Source organism: Bufo bufo, chromosome 6, assembly GCF_905171765.1.
Source record: "Bufo bufo chromosome 6, aBufBuf1.1, whole genome shotgun sequence".
Taxonomy (NCBI): domain Eukaryota; kingdom Metazoa; phylum Chordata; class Amphibia; order Anura; family Bufonidae; genus Bufo; species Bufo bufo.
Genome location: NC_053394.1, coordinates 73,822,762 through 73,839,594, shown reverse-complemented (window position 1 = coordinate 73,839,594; position 16,833 = coordinate 73,822,762). Strand labels below are relative to the sequence as shown.

Below are 16,833 nucleotides of genomic sequence, written 5' to 3'. Positions count from 1 at the left end.
GGTGATCACCCCATATAGACTCCCTGATCACCCCCCTGTAAGTCTCCATTCAGACGTCCGTATGTGTTTTACGGATCCGCAAAACCCGGACAACGCGGATCCGCAAAACCCGGACAGCGGCAATGTGCTTTCCGCATTTTGCAGATCCGCACATTGCCAGAACTATATAGAAAATGCCTTTTCTTGTCCGCAATTGTGGACAAGAATAGGACATGTTACACATATCTGGTTTTCATGCTCTAAAATCGCCCCTTTGTGGCAGAAATTTAATCAGATAGTTTCTGACATATATGGGATGCATGTAGAGGTAGACGTAGAACTCGTTCTACTGGGACTCTATAATAAAACTCATAATATTCTTAAAGACCAGTTATTTCCCTTCTTACTTGCAGCGTTAAAAACCATTATACCTAGACACTGGTTAAGTGTTGAAATACCTACCATTCAGGATTGGCTCACGGAAGTCTCAATTATTAGCCGGTTCGAGAAACTTAGATGGACCATTGCTGGCAACCCCAAAAAATACCTCAGGATCTGGACCAGGTGGAGCGATTACATTTCTACAAACAGGATCTCCAAATATTTTGACTAATAGATCCTTAACAAGTGATTTTCTTTTTTCTTACTTTCTTTCTTAGATTACTCACTAAGAACATGTGACAATTTTTGTTCCCCACCGTTTAATCCCTTGTTTTGTTTTCCTCCCCCTCCCCCTCCCCTTCCCTTCCTTTCCCTTCACCATTCTACGAGTCCGCCTTTGACTGACTTATATTGGTTTACTCATATTGTTCGCATATTCAATAAATGCTATCTTTGTTATGAATCTTGAATGGATTATACACTGGATGATAACCATTAAAAGTGTTTTTTCACTTGTGATTTTTCTTTCTGTATTTAGAACTAGGAAACAATATATTTTTGCTGTTGTAATTAGGATATACTGCTCACATATATGTATTTGTAATGGTGATTGTTACCTCATTCCATACTATTGTAAGCTTATATCGTATTTATTATGCTTGTTAATAAAAACAAAATTTACAAGAATAGGACATGTTCTATAGGCTCTACAAAAAACGGTGTTCGCCCGATCAGGCCTGATCTTGTGCGCACACTTGCGTTCAGTCCGCCCCACCGCAGTGACAGAATTATTTTTTCTGATCACTGCAAAAACCATAGTTTGTAAACGCTATAACTTTTACCCAAACCAATAAATATACACTTATTGCATTTTTTTTTTATCAAAGATATGTAGAACAATAAATTTAGAGAAAAATTTATATAGAAATGTAGTTTTTTTTATTTTTTTTATTTTACAACTGAAAGTGAAAAATGTCTTTTTTTTGCAAAAATTTTGGTAAATTTAGATTAATAACAAAAAAAAGTAAAAATGTCAGCAGCAATGAAATACCACCAAATGAAATCTCTATTAGTGAGAAGAAAAAGAGGTAAAATTCATTTGGGTGGTAAGTTGCATGACCGAGCAATAATAGGGGAGCTGAGGTGGTTAATCCATTTCTTTCTGCTAACAAACCAAGGGTTAACAGCCAAACAAAACTAAATATTTATTACCTTGATTCTGTAGTTTACAGAAACACCCTATACGTGGTCGTAAACTGCTGTACAGGCACACGGCAGGGCACAGAAGGAAACTAACGCCATATGGTTTTCGGAGGGCAGATTTCACTGCCCCCTAGAGTAGAAACTCCAAAACAATAACCCCATTTTGGAAACTACGGGATAGTTAGGTTAGAACATGTGGTATTTTTATAGAGCAGATTGTTACGGACGCGACAATACCAAATATGACAACTTTTTTTGGTTGTTTGGTTTAGTTTTACATAAAGCATTTTTTGAAAAAAAAAATATTTTTTACTGTCTCCATATTCTGAAAGCCATAGTTTTTATTTTTATTTTTGGGGGCGACTGTCTTGTGTAGGGGCTCATTTTTTTCGGTATGAGATGTCAGTTTGATTGGTACTACTTTAGGGTGCATATGACTTTTTGATCGCTTGGTATTACACTTTTTGTGATGTAAGGTGACCAAAAAAATGGCTTTTTTTTTACAGTGTTCAACTGAGGGGTTAGGTTATCTGATATTTTTATACAGCAGGTTCTTATGGATGCGGCGATATCTAATATGTATACTTTTATTTAAGTTTTACACAATAACTTTCGAAACAAAAAAAAAAATCATGTTTTAGCGTCTCCATATTCTGAGCCATAGTTTTTTTTTTTTTTTTTGGGCGATTGTCTTAGGTAGAGTCTAATTTTTAGCGGGTTGAGGTGACATTGGTTCTATTTTGGGGGGCATACGCCTTTTTGATTGCTTGGCGTTAAACTTTTTGTAATGTAAGGTGACAAAAAAAACAAAACAAAAAAAAAAAAAAAAAGAAAGATTGTTTTAGCACAGTTTTTATTTTATTTTTTCTGTAGTGTTCAGGTGATATTTTTGTAGGGCCAGTCATTACGGATGCGACAATACCCAATATGTCTGGTTTTCTTTTTATTTTCTGTTTTATTTTTGGATTTTTATTTTTTTTACTTGAAACTAAATTTTTTATTATGAAAAACACAAACTTTTTTTTTACTTTTAATTTTTTTCCCACTCCGGGACTTCAACTTCTGGGGTCTGATCCACTCTGCAATGCATTACAATACAACCTGTATTGTAATGCATCGGCTGTCAGCTTTTATGCTGACAGTCTGCCTGTGAGACCCAGCCTAAGGGCTGGATCTCACAGGCTTCCATAGAAGGCAAGCTCTGATGCCTATGGAAGGCATCGGGCTTGCCTTTTTAGCCATAGGGTTACTGCCACTGCAGCGCAGGGACCCAATGGGGAAGCAGAGGGCACCCGTACCCTCCGCAAACCCTCTGTATGCCGCGGTCAGCTTTGATAGAGGCATACAAGGGGTTAACACGCCGGCATCAGTGTTTTCACCGTTGCCGGCGTAAGCAGCAGGGACCCGGCTGCCAGTGACTGCCGGGTCCGTGACGCTCATCGGGCAGGGGCAGCTCCTGCAACCGCCTGATCAGCCTGCCATACATGTAAGTCACTGGTCCTTAAGTGACGTCCATCTGTGACGTACATGTACGGCAAGGGTTCTTAAGCGGTTAAGGACCACTCCACTGGGTTCAGGGTCTTTCTGCTCAGGAAATCTGCCTCTACATTTTCTGATCCTTTGAGATGAACCGCTGTAATGGACAGGACATTTTTTTTCTATTGCTAGGGACTTCAAACTTGGGGCCCTTGTACCCCCCTGATGTTTTAAAGGGAACCTGTCACCATCAGAATCAGATCTAAATTGGTGGAAAAAAGGAGGACCACCACAACAGCGGTCGCTTATTTAAAGGGAACCTGTCACCGGGATTTTGTGTGTAGAGCTGAGGACATGGGTTGCTAGAAGGCTGCTAGCACATCTGCAATACCCAGTCCCCATAGCTCTGTGTGATTTTATTGTGTAAAAAAAACGATTGGATCCATATGCAAATTAACCGGAGAGGAGTCATCTCAAGGACAGGACTCATTTCAGGGTAATTTGCATATGTATCAAATCGATTTTTTTTTTTACACAATAAAAGCACACAGAGTTATGGGGACTGGGTATTGCGGATGTGCTAGCAGCCATATAGCAACCCATGTCCTCAGCTCTATACACAAAAACCCGGTGACAGGTTCCCTTTAAATAAGCGACCACTGTTGTGGTGTTCCTCTTTTTTCCACCAATTTAGATCTGATTTTACTAGGTAAGGAATGACTTTTTGTCTAGGAACGATTGTCTTTTGTTCCAACTGCCTAAGATCCAGGTTTGCATAGTTCTGGTGTGGGCTTGACACCAGGCTACTGCTGTTATGCAGGAAGTCATCAGGCCTAGAATGCTCATGGCATTCCTGATCGAGGACCGGTCTTGAGACTGGAATCTTTTTATTTTTTCCCTGATGACTTCCATCTTCTCTCGTTTAACATTACCCCCAGAAATCTCCTTTTGGGTGACGGGATTAGGAAAGACTTTTACATATTTATTAACTAACCCAAATACGATATTTTTTGCAAAATATCGTCTGTGTGGCTGCTTCTGAATTTCCTACTAGGAGAAAATCGTCCAAGTATGGGAAGATTAAAAGACCTTCCTGTCTAAAGGGAGATATCATTTCTACTACCAGTTTTGTGAAGATTTTCGGAGCTGAGGAAATCTCGAAAGGAAGGGCGCAGAAATGAAAATAGTGCAATATGTGCCCCGGGCCTACTAGCGCAAATCGAAGATACTTTTGCGAGTTCTGATGGATAGGAATTTGGTAGTAGGCGTATGAGATCAATAGAGGTCATGTAGGCCCCTTTTGGACGAAATTGATTCCATCTTGAACTTTCTGTATGTTATTGTTTTGTTTAGATTTTTTAAGTTTATGATAGTACAGAAAGAACGGTCTGTTTTTTGGACGAGAAATAGTCTTGAGTAGAAGCCTTGTCTCCTTTCTGACTCGGGAACATCTCTTACTACCCCTGATTTTTTTTAAATACCGATTTCCCTGCCATATCTTTGACAGAGTGGTGGGACTGTGGGAGGTGATCTGAAATCCTCTTGGGGGTTTTGAGGCAAACTATTTTGTAGCCTTTTTTCATGATGTCTAATGCCCAAGGGTTTGATGTTACAGACTCCCATTGGGTCAGACAATTCCTCAACCTCCCCCCTACTCTAGCGTCATTGTTTTTCGCTGTTTGTTTGTTTTGGGGATTGAGGAGGAAACCTCTACCTTTAGCCCCTTTCTGATAACTCCAGCGCCCTGTTTTCCCTTTTCCCCTGTAGGGTCTGGATTGCTGGTTATAGGGATGAAAGAATTTCCTTTTAACCTCCTCTGGAAAGCCCTTTTTATCAGTGGCTGTTTCTAGAATTTTATCTAGTACAGGCCCAAACACATTCTCCTGAAAAAGCAATGGAGCCCGATTTTCATTTTGAGGTTTGAAAGGGCTGCATCTTTGGCCGCAAATCTGACAGATTCCGCGGCAGCATCTGCCAAGAACGCAGTGGCAGATTTTAGGAGAGGAATGGAATGCAAGATTTCTTCCCTAGGGGCTTTATTTCTTATGTGGTTTTCCAGCTCATTAAGCCAGAAATACATGGCCCTAGGAATGGAGGTTGCCGCAATATTTGTTTTCACCCCAAACATGGAAGCTTCCCATCATTTTCTTAAAAGGGCGTCTGCCTTTCGTTCCATTGGGTCGCATAATTGTGAAGCGTCCTCGAATGGCAGGGAAGTTTTCTTCACAACTTTTGCCACCAGTGTGTATTTTTGGGGTTTCATTAAAAGATCTTAGATTCTGCTGGATCAAAAAGAAGTCTATTCCTAAACTCCCTAGAGACTCCCAATCGTCTTTGATCCTTGACTCCCATTCGTCAAGGACCATTTCCTTAATATTTTCATTAATGGGGGAAACTTTGGATCTTTTTGTACGCAATCCCCCAAACATTTCATCCTGTACCGATCTCTTCAATCCCCATGGTCTCCCTCACTGCTTTAAGTTATTCCTTCATTTCTTCTGAGAAAAAAAAAAAATAAGTATTTATCGTCTTCCACTACTTCACCCTATGACAATTGATCTTCTTCAAAATAGTGTCTAGTAACAGACCACTCATCGTCCATGTCCTCTGCGTCAGAGGAGAATGGAACGGATAACCTTGGTTTTTTGGCAGGAGGAGTGGGCTGAACAGGTGTAAGGGAGGCCAGTGAGGATTTAATTTCATCCTGAATCATGGACTTTACTTCCATCAGGATAGATTATTGTTCTTTCAAAAGATCACTAATGCAGGATTTGCATAGTTTCTTTTTATATCCCTCAGGTAGTTTTTTGGAACAAGTTTATTTGGGTTTAATTTTTCCTTCTTTAGATCCCTGAGGAAAGAAGAGCAACCAGGTATCAGCCCCATACACATACTGATGGAGCAGCCGAAGGTGGATCTGCGCAGTCCATGCGGGTCCCAGGAGCTTCAGGAGCTGACAGAGGAGACGATGTTCACCGAATTGCCACGCTTCTTTTCCCTGGTGTGGCGTCTGACGTCATCAGGCAGCGTTTAGCGTGAGGACGCGTCTCTCCATGTGACTCCAAGCTTCGCCCCCTCCGGACCTCGCCGGGAAACCAAGCGGTGAGACGGGCTACGCCCCTGGCGCGCGGCGCCCTGATGTGGCAGGTGAGGTGAGAAAACAGGCCCTTAACACAGGGACGAGAATCACGCTGATCTCCTCTACCTAGCTTTAGCATAAGCTGCGGGAGGGCTGAGGAGAAGATTGGTAAGCCAATCTAATTTAACGCTAAATAAGACGAGAAAAAAAAAGAAAGAAAATCTCTTCACTTCCCCCCCAAGGAGGTCTCTCTGTGCACTGCTCCTGTAGGGACAGGAAAGCACTGAAGAGCGAGAGTGGGTGGGGGCTTTTAAACTCTGTGTATTCCTGCCCCTACAGAGGTCAAGGGGTCAATCTAATCCATAGTCATGGTGGATGAAATGGAAATTAGCTCTTTACAGGTGCCACCTGTTGGATGACAGCCAAGCCACTCATCTCATCTCCTTCAGGGTGATTGTCATTACTGTACAGCAGAGAATACTTGTTTAGGTGGGTAAGAGGCCTCTGCCAGGGATCTGGGGGTAATATTTCTTGCTACAGAGAGTGCCTAGTCGACAAAGGGAATCTTAAAGGGGTTGTCTCACTTCAGCAAATGGCATTTATCATGTAGACAAAGTTAATACAAGACACTAATGTGTGAATAATTGCCTTCTTTGCTGGCTTGATTCTTTTTTCCCCATCACATTATATCCTGCTCGTTTCCATGGTTACGAACACCCTGTAATCCAGCAGCGGTGGCCGTGCTTGCACACTATAGGAAAAGGCGCCTGCCTATGCACGCTTAACCCCTTAAGGACTCAGCCCTATTTCACCTTAAGGACTTGGCCATTTTTTGCAAATCTGACCAGTGTCACTTTAAGTGCTGATAACTTTAAAACGCTTTGACTTATCCAGGCCATTCTGAGATTGTTTTTTCGTCACATATTGTACTTCATGACACTGGTAAAATGAAGTTAAAAAAATTCCTTTTTATTTATAAAAAAAAAAACCAAAATTTACCAATTTTTTTTAAAAAATTGCAAATTTCCAAGTTTCAATTTCTCTACTTCTATAATACATAGTAATACCTCCAAAAATAGTTATTACTTTACATTCCCCATATGTCTACCTTATGTTTGGATCATTTTGGGAATGATATTTTATTTTTTGGGGATGTTACAAGGCTTAGAAGTTTAGAAGCAAATCTTGAAATTTTTCAGAAAAATTTTCAAAAAACCAATTTTTAGGGACCAGTTCAGGTCTGAAGTCACTTTGCGAGGCTTACATAAGAGAAACCACCCAAAAATTACTTTTAGGTGTTCCACAAGAATTAATGGAAAATAGAGATACAATTTCAAAATTTCACTTTTTTGGCAGATTTTCCATTTTAATAATTTTTTTCCGGTTACAAAGCAAGGGTTAACAGCCAAACCAAACAATATTTATGGCCCTTAATCTGTAGTTTACAGAAACACCCCATATGTGATCGTAAACCGCTGTACGGGCACACGGCAGGGCGCAGAAGGAAAGCAATGCCATATGGTTTTTGGAAAGCAGATTTTGCTGGACTGTTTTTTTTTGACACCATGTCCCATTTGAAGCCCCCCGATGCACCCCTAGAGTAGAAACTCAAAAAAAGTGGCCCCGTTTTAGAAACTACGGGATAGGGTGGCAGTATTGTTGGTACTAGCTTAGGGTACATATGATTTTTGGTTGCTCTATATTACACTTTTTGTGAGGCAAGATAACAAGAAATAGCTGTTTTGGCACCATTTTTATTTTTTGTTATTTACAACATTCATCTGAGGGGTTAGGTCATGTGATATTTTTATAGAGCCGGTCGATACGGACGCGGCGATACCTAATATGTATACTTTTTTATTTATTTATATAAGTTTTTTTTACAATGATTTCATTTTTGAAGCAAAAAAAAAAAAAATCATGTTTTAGTGTTTCCATATTCTGAGAGCCATAGATTTTTCAGTTTTTGGGCGATTATCTTCGGTAGGCTCTCATTTTTTGCGGGATGAGATGACTGTTTGATTGGCACTATTCTGGGGTGCATATGACTTTTTGATAGCTTGCTATTACACTTTTTGTGATGTAAGGTGACAAAAAATGGTTTATTTAGCACAGTTTTTATTTTTTATGGTATTCATCTGAGAGGTTAGGTCATGTGATATTTTTATAGAGCCGGTCGATATGAGCGCGGCGATACCAAATAAGGAGATTTTTTGTGAAACTCACCTGTAAAATCTTTTTCTCGTCTTTTCCATTGGGGGACACAGACCATGGGTATAGCTTAGAGGTATTACTAGGAGGGACACTATGCAAATACAAAAGAGAGCTCCTCGGGCTATACCCCCAGGCTCCACCAGGAGGAAGTCAGGCGTTGCAAAAGCAGTAGAAGGAGAAAAGAAAAAATAATGGAAGCTACCGGACCAACAACCATGAGGCCCGACCACAAACAGAACTGAACTGAACCCCTCCTGCAACAGGCAGAATGGGCAGGAGCTGTGTCCCCCAATGGAAAAGACGAGAAAAAGATTTTACAGGTGAGTTTCACAAAAAATCTCCTTTTCTCGTACATTCCATTGGGGGACACAGACCATGGGACGTCCCAAAGCAGTCCATCGGGTGGGAAAAAACATCAGCACCGCCAGGAGGAACGTCCAACGTCAAACAGGAACCACAGCCTGCAAAACCCTGCGGCCACAGACAGCATCAGCCGAAGCCAGCGAATGCAACTGATAAAACTTCGTAAAGGTATGTAAGGACGACCAGGTGGCCGCCTTACACAGCTGAGACGCAGAGGCACGATTGCGACCAGCCCAGGAAGCTCCCACCGCCCTAGTGGAGTGAGCGGTAATCAGAGCCGGGGGAACCCTGCCACGAGCGCGATAAGCCGCGGCGATAGTCGAGCGGATCCATCGCGCCACAGTGACCTTGGAGGCCGCCAGACCCTTACGAGGTCCCTATCACAAAGAGGGAGTCTGAACGGCGGACGGAGGCGGTAGCCATGAGATACACCTTCAGGGCCCGGACGACATCAAGGGAATGGAGAGCGCGTTCCTTGGGGTTTGCCGGAGAAGGACAAAAGGAGGGCAAGACAAGATCCTCGTTAAGGTGGAAAGGGGAGACCACTTTGGGCAAAAAGGAGGGAACCGGACGGAGCACCACCTTATCCTGGTGAAAAACCAGAAAAGGCTCCTGGCAGGAAAGTGCGGCCAGCTCAGATACCCGCCTCATGGAAGTTATGGCCACAAGGAAGACCACTTTCCAGGTGAGAAAAAATTCAGGGAGACCTCCCTCAGAGGCTCGAAGAGGGCGCGCAGGACCAAGTTGAGATCCCAAGGAGGTAAAGGAGGGACATACGGAGGGACCGAATGCGCAACCCCCTGCAGGAAAGTCCTCACAGGACCCAGGAGAGCAAGGGACCTCTGAAAAAAGACAGCCAGAGCCGAAACTTGACCCTTCAGGGAGCTCAGCGACAGTCCCATCTCGAGGCCGGACTGAAGAAACGAGAGCACCATCGGGATGGAAAAATGAAGGGGAGGGAAACCCGAGTTCTCACAAAAGGCAAGGAAGGCCTTCCAGGTACGATAGTAAATCCGGGAGGAAGCCGGCTTCCTCGCTCTGATCATGGTTCTAACTACAGAATCTGAGAACCCCCTCTTCTTCAGGATGGCGGTTTCAACAGTCACGCCGTTAAACGAAGCGACAGTAAATTCCGGTGGAAGAGCGGGCCCCGAGACAGTAGATCTTCTCTGTCGGGGAGAGGCCATGGGGCGTCCGCCAGCATCCGAGCGACGTCCGAGAACCATGCCCGGCGAGGCCAATCTGAGGCGATAAGAACGGTTGAAATCCCTTCCGCCTCGATCTTGCGTAGAACCTTCGGCAGCAGAGGAAGTGGAGGGAAGACATAGAGGAGGCTGAAGTCCTACCACGGAGAAACCAGCGTGTCCACCCCGTACGCCTTTGGATCCAGAGCGCGAGCCAGGATCACCGGAAGCTTGTTGTTGAGCCTGGACGCCATCAAGTCCACATCCGGACGGCCCCACCGGTGGCAGACGTCTTCGAATACAACCGGATGAAGAGACCACTCGCCTGGGTCCACCCTGTTACGGCTTAGAAAGTCCGCTGTCCAATTGTCGACTCCGGGAATGTATACCGCTGACAACACCGGAACGTGAGACTCCGCCCACAGCAGAATTCTCCTCACCTCCTGCATCACCGCCCGGCTGCGGGTCCCGCCTTGATGGTTGATGTAAGCCACAGCCGTGGCATTGTCCGACTGAATCCTCACCGGGCATCCGGCAAGGAGAGGAGTCCAATGGGAGAGGGAGTGGAAAATCGCTCTCAGCTCCAGGATGTTGATCGGGAGGCGAGATTCCGCCGCCGACCAAACCCCCTGAACCGTGCGAGACTGGAGAACGCCACCCCAACCCAGGAGGCTGGCATCGGTGGCGACGATCGTCCAGGAAAACAGGAGGAAAGATCTTCCCGACGTCAAGGTTCATAGGGGACAGCCACCAAGGGAGAGCTGCCCGAACCCTCTGAGACAGGCGGATGCGAGCGTCCAGACCACGAGGGGTCTTGTCCCAGAGGGAAAGGATCTCCCGTTGCAGCGAACGAGTGTGAAACTGGGCATATGGTACGGCCTCGAAAGAGGCTACCATAAGACCAAGGACCCGCATGCACTCCCGGATGGAGAGCCATCAAGAGGTCCGAGGCTCGGGCCGGATCCCCCGGAACGCGAGAAGGGAAAAGACGTTCCGGTGGTCTGGACGCGAACTCTATCTTGTAACCCGACGTTACAATTTCTAGAGCCCAGGCGTCCTGAACCAGAGCCCTCCAAACCTGCTGATAAGAGAGCAGGCGGCCCCCACCACGAGGGGTGGGGGCGTCCCTTCATGCGGAAGACTGCTTGAGAGCCGCAGGGCGGGCCGACTGTGCCCTCGGGCGCCAGGAAGGCTGGGGCTTGAAGGAGGGCTTTTTGCGGGAGTCCTGAGACCCCCCAGCGGAGGAAGCAGACTACGTCCTGCTAGAAGAGAAGCAGCGAAAGGACTGGTACCGGGAACCGGAAGACCTGGTCCGAAAGGGGCGCTTGGACCTGGGTTGGGGAAGATGAGTGCTCTTGCCCCCTGTAGCGGCAGAGATGAACGCGTCCAGCTGGGCCCCAAAAAGTCTGGAACCCTCAAAGGGGAGGTTAGCCAGGGAACGCTTGGAAGAAGCGTCGGCGTCCCACACCTTCAACCAGACCTCTCTGCGCTGAATGTCCGAGAGGGCTGAAATGCGGGCAAAGAGGGAACCAATGTCCATGGAAGCCTCGCAAAGGAACTTGGAAGTCTGAGACATCTGGAGAACCAAATCCAGTGTGTCAGCAGACGCATCTTGTTCCGCCAGGTCTTGGCTGCAACCACACCGAGAGGGCTCTGGCCACCCATGCCAAGGCAAAAGCAGGGCGTAGGGACGTGCCCGCCAGTGAGAAAATGGATTTGGAAAGAGAATCTAGGCGCCTGTCCACAGCGTCCTGCAGAGAGGAGCCGTCTAAGACAGGGAGGGCCGTGTTTTTGACTAACCTGGCCACCGGGGGATCCACCTTAGGGGGAGAAGACCACTTCTGCACACTGTCAGCCGGAAAAGGATAAAGCGTATCCATGCGTTTGGTGGCAGAGAACTTTTGATTAGGACGGTCCCAGGCCCTACATATGACCGCGGAAAATTCCTCATGGACAGGAAACACGGCAGCCTCCGGCTTCTTGGACGGGAAAAGGGCGAACTCCCGACTAGTGGAAGGAAGAGAATCCCCTTGGAGATTAAAGGTGTCCCGGACAGCCGCCACTAAGTCAGCCACCATGGTGGAGAGCTTAGGCGGGGGGTCCCGCTCCATGACCTCGTCGGAGCGGACAATTCCCCTTCAGACTTGCGCTCCCTGGGGGGGGGGGGGGGAAGGGAGTGGTTGGCGCCACAGGATTGGAAACTGCCATACGTTCCATAAAGGACATGGCTGCCTTGGCGACTAAGGCCAAAACAGCGGCCGCACTGGACATGCCAGATGCCCAAGCGGGAACCGCAGGCTCCGCAGGGAGAGGGGGGGACTGGGCTGGGTAAGAGGGAGGTGAAGGATGATCCTGTCCAGGTGCAGGGCAGGAGGCGCAAATACCAGTGACAGAAAGTGGCTGAAGACACTTCTTACAGGACCCCATTGGGGTCTGAGAAGAGGTCTTGGCAGACTTAAGGGGGGCCCCAGGCTTAGGCATGATGGCAACCACAAAAAAGATCACTACCAGCTGTAGCAAGAAGGTTAAAAAGTCCTACCACCCAGGCAACAGCACGTCCACCGGAGAGGAGCAGGGGAGCAGCCACGCTTGCGAGGAGCTACTCAGCAAGCGGAGGAAGACGCCAGAGCGAAGCGCTGAGGCTCCGCCCCCAGGACGCGTCATAGAAGCGCGAAAAGAGCGCGCGCTTATGAAAAATTTTTCCCTGGCGCCGAACGCGATTAGCGGGGGTTAATGAAGGGCTGGTGGTGTCGGAGGCCCCCGAATGAAACGGGGGGCCCGCCGCTGGCGCCGCTCTGAGAACAGCCGTGCCCAAGAAAAAACCTTGATGGGAGAGATCCGCCCACAAAGTCCCAGTATAGTGCCTCCAGATGCCCCCAGTACCTCCTGACAGAAACACCCATTCCCCAGCTCACCCAGGAGGCCCATAGATATCAGGCAGGGAGAAAGGGGGAGCAGAGGGGAAGCCATACTTATCTGCTCCTGCAGTTTCTCCCTCTGTTCAGTACCAGCAGGGCTCATCTCTTCAGACATCTGACTCACCCGAGTACAGTGCTCTGGATGGAGGGCAGCAGCAGGTGACCCAGGAGCTGGTGGGATGCCGGAGCTAACAGGTCGAGCCCAGATCCACTTCTCTTCTTGGGGGAAAATGGAGGCAGCCAGGCAGCGTCCTAAAGACGGCAGCGGGCACTCCACGGGGGACCAGGAAAGCGCTATGCTGACCTGTGTCCCCATCTGGAAAGAAAATAAACCGGAGTAGAATCAACACAAGTGTCATCCTCCTTCATCGGACACTAAGCAAAGACTGACTTCCTCCTGGTGGAGCCTGGGGGTATAGCCCGAGGAGGAGGAGCTCTCTTTTGTATTTGCATAGTGACCCTCCTAGTAATACCTCTAAGCTATACCCATGGTCTGTGTCCCCCAATGGAATGTATGAGAAATGTATACTTTTTTTATTTATGTAAGTTTTACACTATAACCGCTTCTTTCAAACAAAAAAAAAAAAATGATGTTTTAGTGTCTCCATATTCTGAGCCACAGTTTTTTTATTTTTTGGGTGATTGTCTCAGGTAGGGGCTAATTTTTTGCGGGATGAGGCGACGGTTAGATTGGTACTATTTTGGTGGGCAAACGCTTTTTTGATCGCTTGCTGTTGTACTTTTTGTGATGTAAAGGTGACAAAAATAATTATTTAGCACAGTTTTTATTTTTTATTGTGTTTATCTGAGGGGTTAGGTCATGTGATATGTTTATAGAGCTGGTCGATACGGACGCGGCGATACCTAATATGTATACTCTCTCCCCCCCCCCCCCCCTATTTTTTACCAATTTTTTTAACTTTATTTGGGGAAAATTACGTTTTTGTTTATTTTTACTTGAAACTTTAATTTTGGGGGGGCGGGGGGCTTTATTTTTTCAACTTTTTTGTTCACTTTATTTTTTGTCCCACTTTGGGGGGTATATTCCTTTACAACTCATTCCAATACTTTTGTATTGGAATGCATTGGCTGTATGAGTAATACTGTGAGTATTACTCATACAGCTTCCTGCCTGTGAGATCCAGGGGGCTGGATCTCACAGGCTCGTCGCCGGAAGCCTCATGGGGACCCGATGGCACCGCCGACAGCCGCAGGTCTGAATTGACCTGCGGTTTGCGGCGATCGCCGATACGGGGGGGGGGGGGGGGGGGGGGGGGCGACGACAGGATGATTTCAGCCGGCATCCTGTTCGGATTAACCCCCGCGGCGCCGCAATCGCGATTTAAACTTGGGATGTACCGGTACGCCCTGAGTCCTTAAGGGGTTAAGCGGTCCCAGGCACCAGAAAGGCTGGTGCCTTTTCCTATAGTGTGCAAGTCAGACCACTGCTCCTAGATTGCAGGGTGGTCGTAACCTCTGGATATGAGCAGTGTAAAATGTGATGGAAAAATGAATCCAGCCAGCAAAGGAGGCAACATAGACCATCACAATACATTAGTAAGTGCTTTGTATCAACTTTCTCTACATAATAAATGCTATTTGCTGAAGTGACACAACCCCTTTAAAGGCCATTCAATGATCCTCTGGGAAATAGGTATGTAAGTTAGCTCTCTTGCAAAAAGAAAAAAAGAAAGCTGCGTCTCTGGTGCCACCTATTAGAAGGCAGCCATCCTACATGTCAATGTTTAACCTTAAAAGCCGCTTTCCAACAGGCGGCAACAGAGACCCTGGTTTCTTTAAATAGGTTTTCAGAGACCATGAACCCCTTTTGAAATGTGCAGGCAGGGAGCAGGCATTAACAGGAAAAAACAAAAACGGCTCCTTTCTCCTCTGCTTCTGGTCCCTGCTGGATCAGAACTGTGACATGCTGTCTACAAACATGCTACCACTGCTGGCCAATCCGTGGTCTCAGTGGTGACTAGACCGCAAGTGAAGGAGAGGGGAGCTTGGCACTGGAATCTGAGCGCCGATGACAAGTGAATCCGCCTGCACATAAGAAAAGGTGTTTCCGGTCTCAAAGAACCCCTTTAAATGACCGCAAAATAACAGTGCGATATGAGCACAAGAACAAAGAGCGAACAAACAAAACACGTGATTCCAGGAAAAATAGCAAGGTTTAAATTCTTCCGGCTCACACTTGTAAGGTTCATTTACAAAAGTTTCAGAACTTTGTACAGAAAACGAGAAAACATCTGAAAAATAAACGACCAAAAAAAATAATAATCCCAAAACATCCATTACCTTTCTTCAGATGATAGCATCCAGATATTTTTTCGGCCCATTTTTGAATCTTTTGATATTGTTTCTAAAGAGCACATGAGATACCAGAGACTGAAGTACTGCAGATGAGAGGCTTTCAGATGTGCAGTCTCGCTCTCAATAACTGGAAGCATGTCATTAGGAATATAGAAACTACCACTCTGCTGCTCCACAGACCTAGAGAAAGAAAAGCAAGAGCTTGCAAGTCACAGGCACATCACTTTTTAAAAAATATAAAAGGCTGGCATTTCTATAGTATAGAGCATCAGTCCTCCAGTGTCCTTATCTTCTGGCAATGCTATAGTATTGCATCGGAAGAAGGGCAGTCCCTACACCACAACCTACTATGATAATGTACGAATGGTATGGACTTAGGAGCTGTGTCCACATCATACGAATTGGGGGGTGTGTGCTGGACTATAGATAACCTGCTGTGACAGCAAGACCAGTGATCCAGCAGTATAACCCTTTAGATGTCACAGTCAATAGCAACCACAATACTAAGTGGTTGTGCAGCAATGGGACACGATCTTGGGGTGCTGATGGACTGTCAAGACATCCAGGGGTCTCACAAAGTTCCCCAGAGCAGCAATGTATTTTAGCCTGTTAATCCTTGCCTAAAGGCAGGATCTAAGCTGGGTTCACACCTGAGCGTTTTACAGCGCGTTCCTACGCGCTGTAAAACGCTCAACAGGCAAAAACCAATGATCCCCTATGGGCATGGTTCTCATCTGAGCGTTTTACAGCGCGTACGAACGCGCTGTAAAACGCCCTACGCCCCAAGAAGTACAGGAGCTTCTTTGGGGCGTATGGTCGCGCGTTCCCGTACATAGACTTCCGGGAATGCGCGACAATGGGCGTTTGCTTGTTTCCCTCCCGTGTATGTAAACACCCGATAAAATCGCGCATACAGAGTACGCTCAGGTCTGAACCTACAGTAAGAGGCTTCCTGACAGTTTAACCGTTTCTCACTGTATTTCACACTGACCCATGGAATAAGTTATTTAGGCGCCTGGTGAATGTCACAATATCTAAATATCTGCTCACTATCTTCCATAATTTCTATTTATCCGTTTGTTTGTTTTCTATCTGCTGCTTAAAGAGGTCGACCAGGTTCAGGCGGAAAATGGAGAACCCTCAGGATCAGCTTGAAATAAAGAACAGATACTTACCTGAAAGAACCCACATTGCTGCTTCAGTTCTCCCCCCCCCCCCCCCTTTTCCAGTACTAAAATCATTGGTGGGTAGTGCGCCCTCCCTTCCCAGTATTAAAATCATTGGTGGGCAGGGTATTCTTGAGTGAGACTTTATTCTTTGCTAGAAAAGCCATTGCTCTGAGGTGGATGGCTGATAGAGCACCCACACTAGGTCAATGGAAATCATTGGTCAATCACGCTGTGAGTATGGAATTTTTTTTATTTATTCACAGAAAATGCCTACAAAAGTTTCACAAGGTATGGGGAGAGTGGTGCTCATCTCCTTTGACATTGCACAATGCATGTATGTATTCGGTGGCCGATATCGTCCATATGCCTGCTGTATGATATGTGGATTTCGGGCTCTAGATTAATGCCTCAATACTCCCGCTGTTTCCTTATGTCTGATCGAGAAAAGATTCCTCTTTAGACCTGATGCAAGATTCTTGAGTTATATTATGTCAATGTATCCCCTGCATGGGATTTACCCCTGCTTTGTCCTGATGTAACATGCCTTAATT

The 16,833-nt window shown here is 46.1% G+C and overlaps 1 protein-coding gene across 1 annotated transcript in view; it reads right to left on the bottom strand.

The window, feature by feature from the left end:
• Positions 1-16,833, bottom strand: part of DNA2 (DNA replication helicase/nuclease 2) — a 111,302-nt gene that overhangs the window by 33,437 nt on the left and 61,032 nt on the right. The window contains exon 9 of the mRNA XM_040435634.1: positions 15,099-15,293. Within this exon, the coding sequence (XP_040291568.1) occupies positions 15,099-15,293 (195 nt within the window). The remainder of the gene's footprint in view (positions 1-15,098; positions 15,294-16,833) is intronic.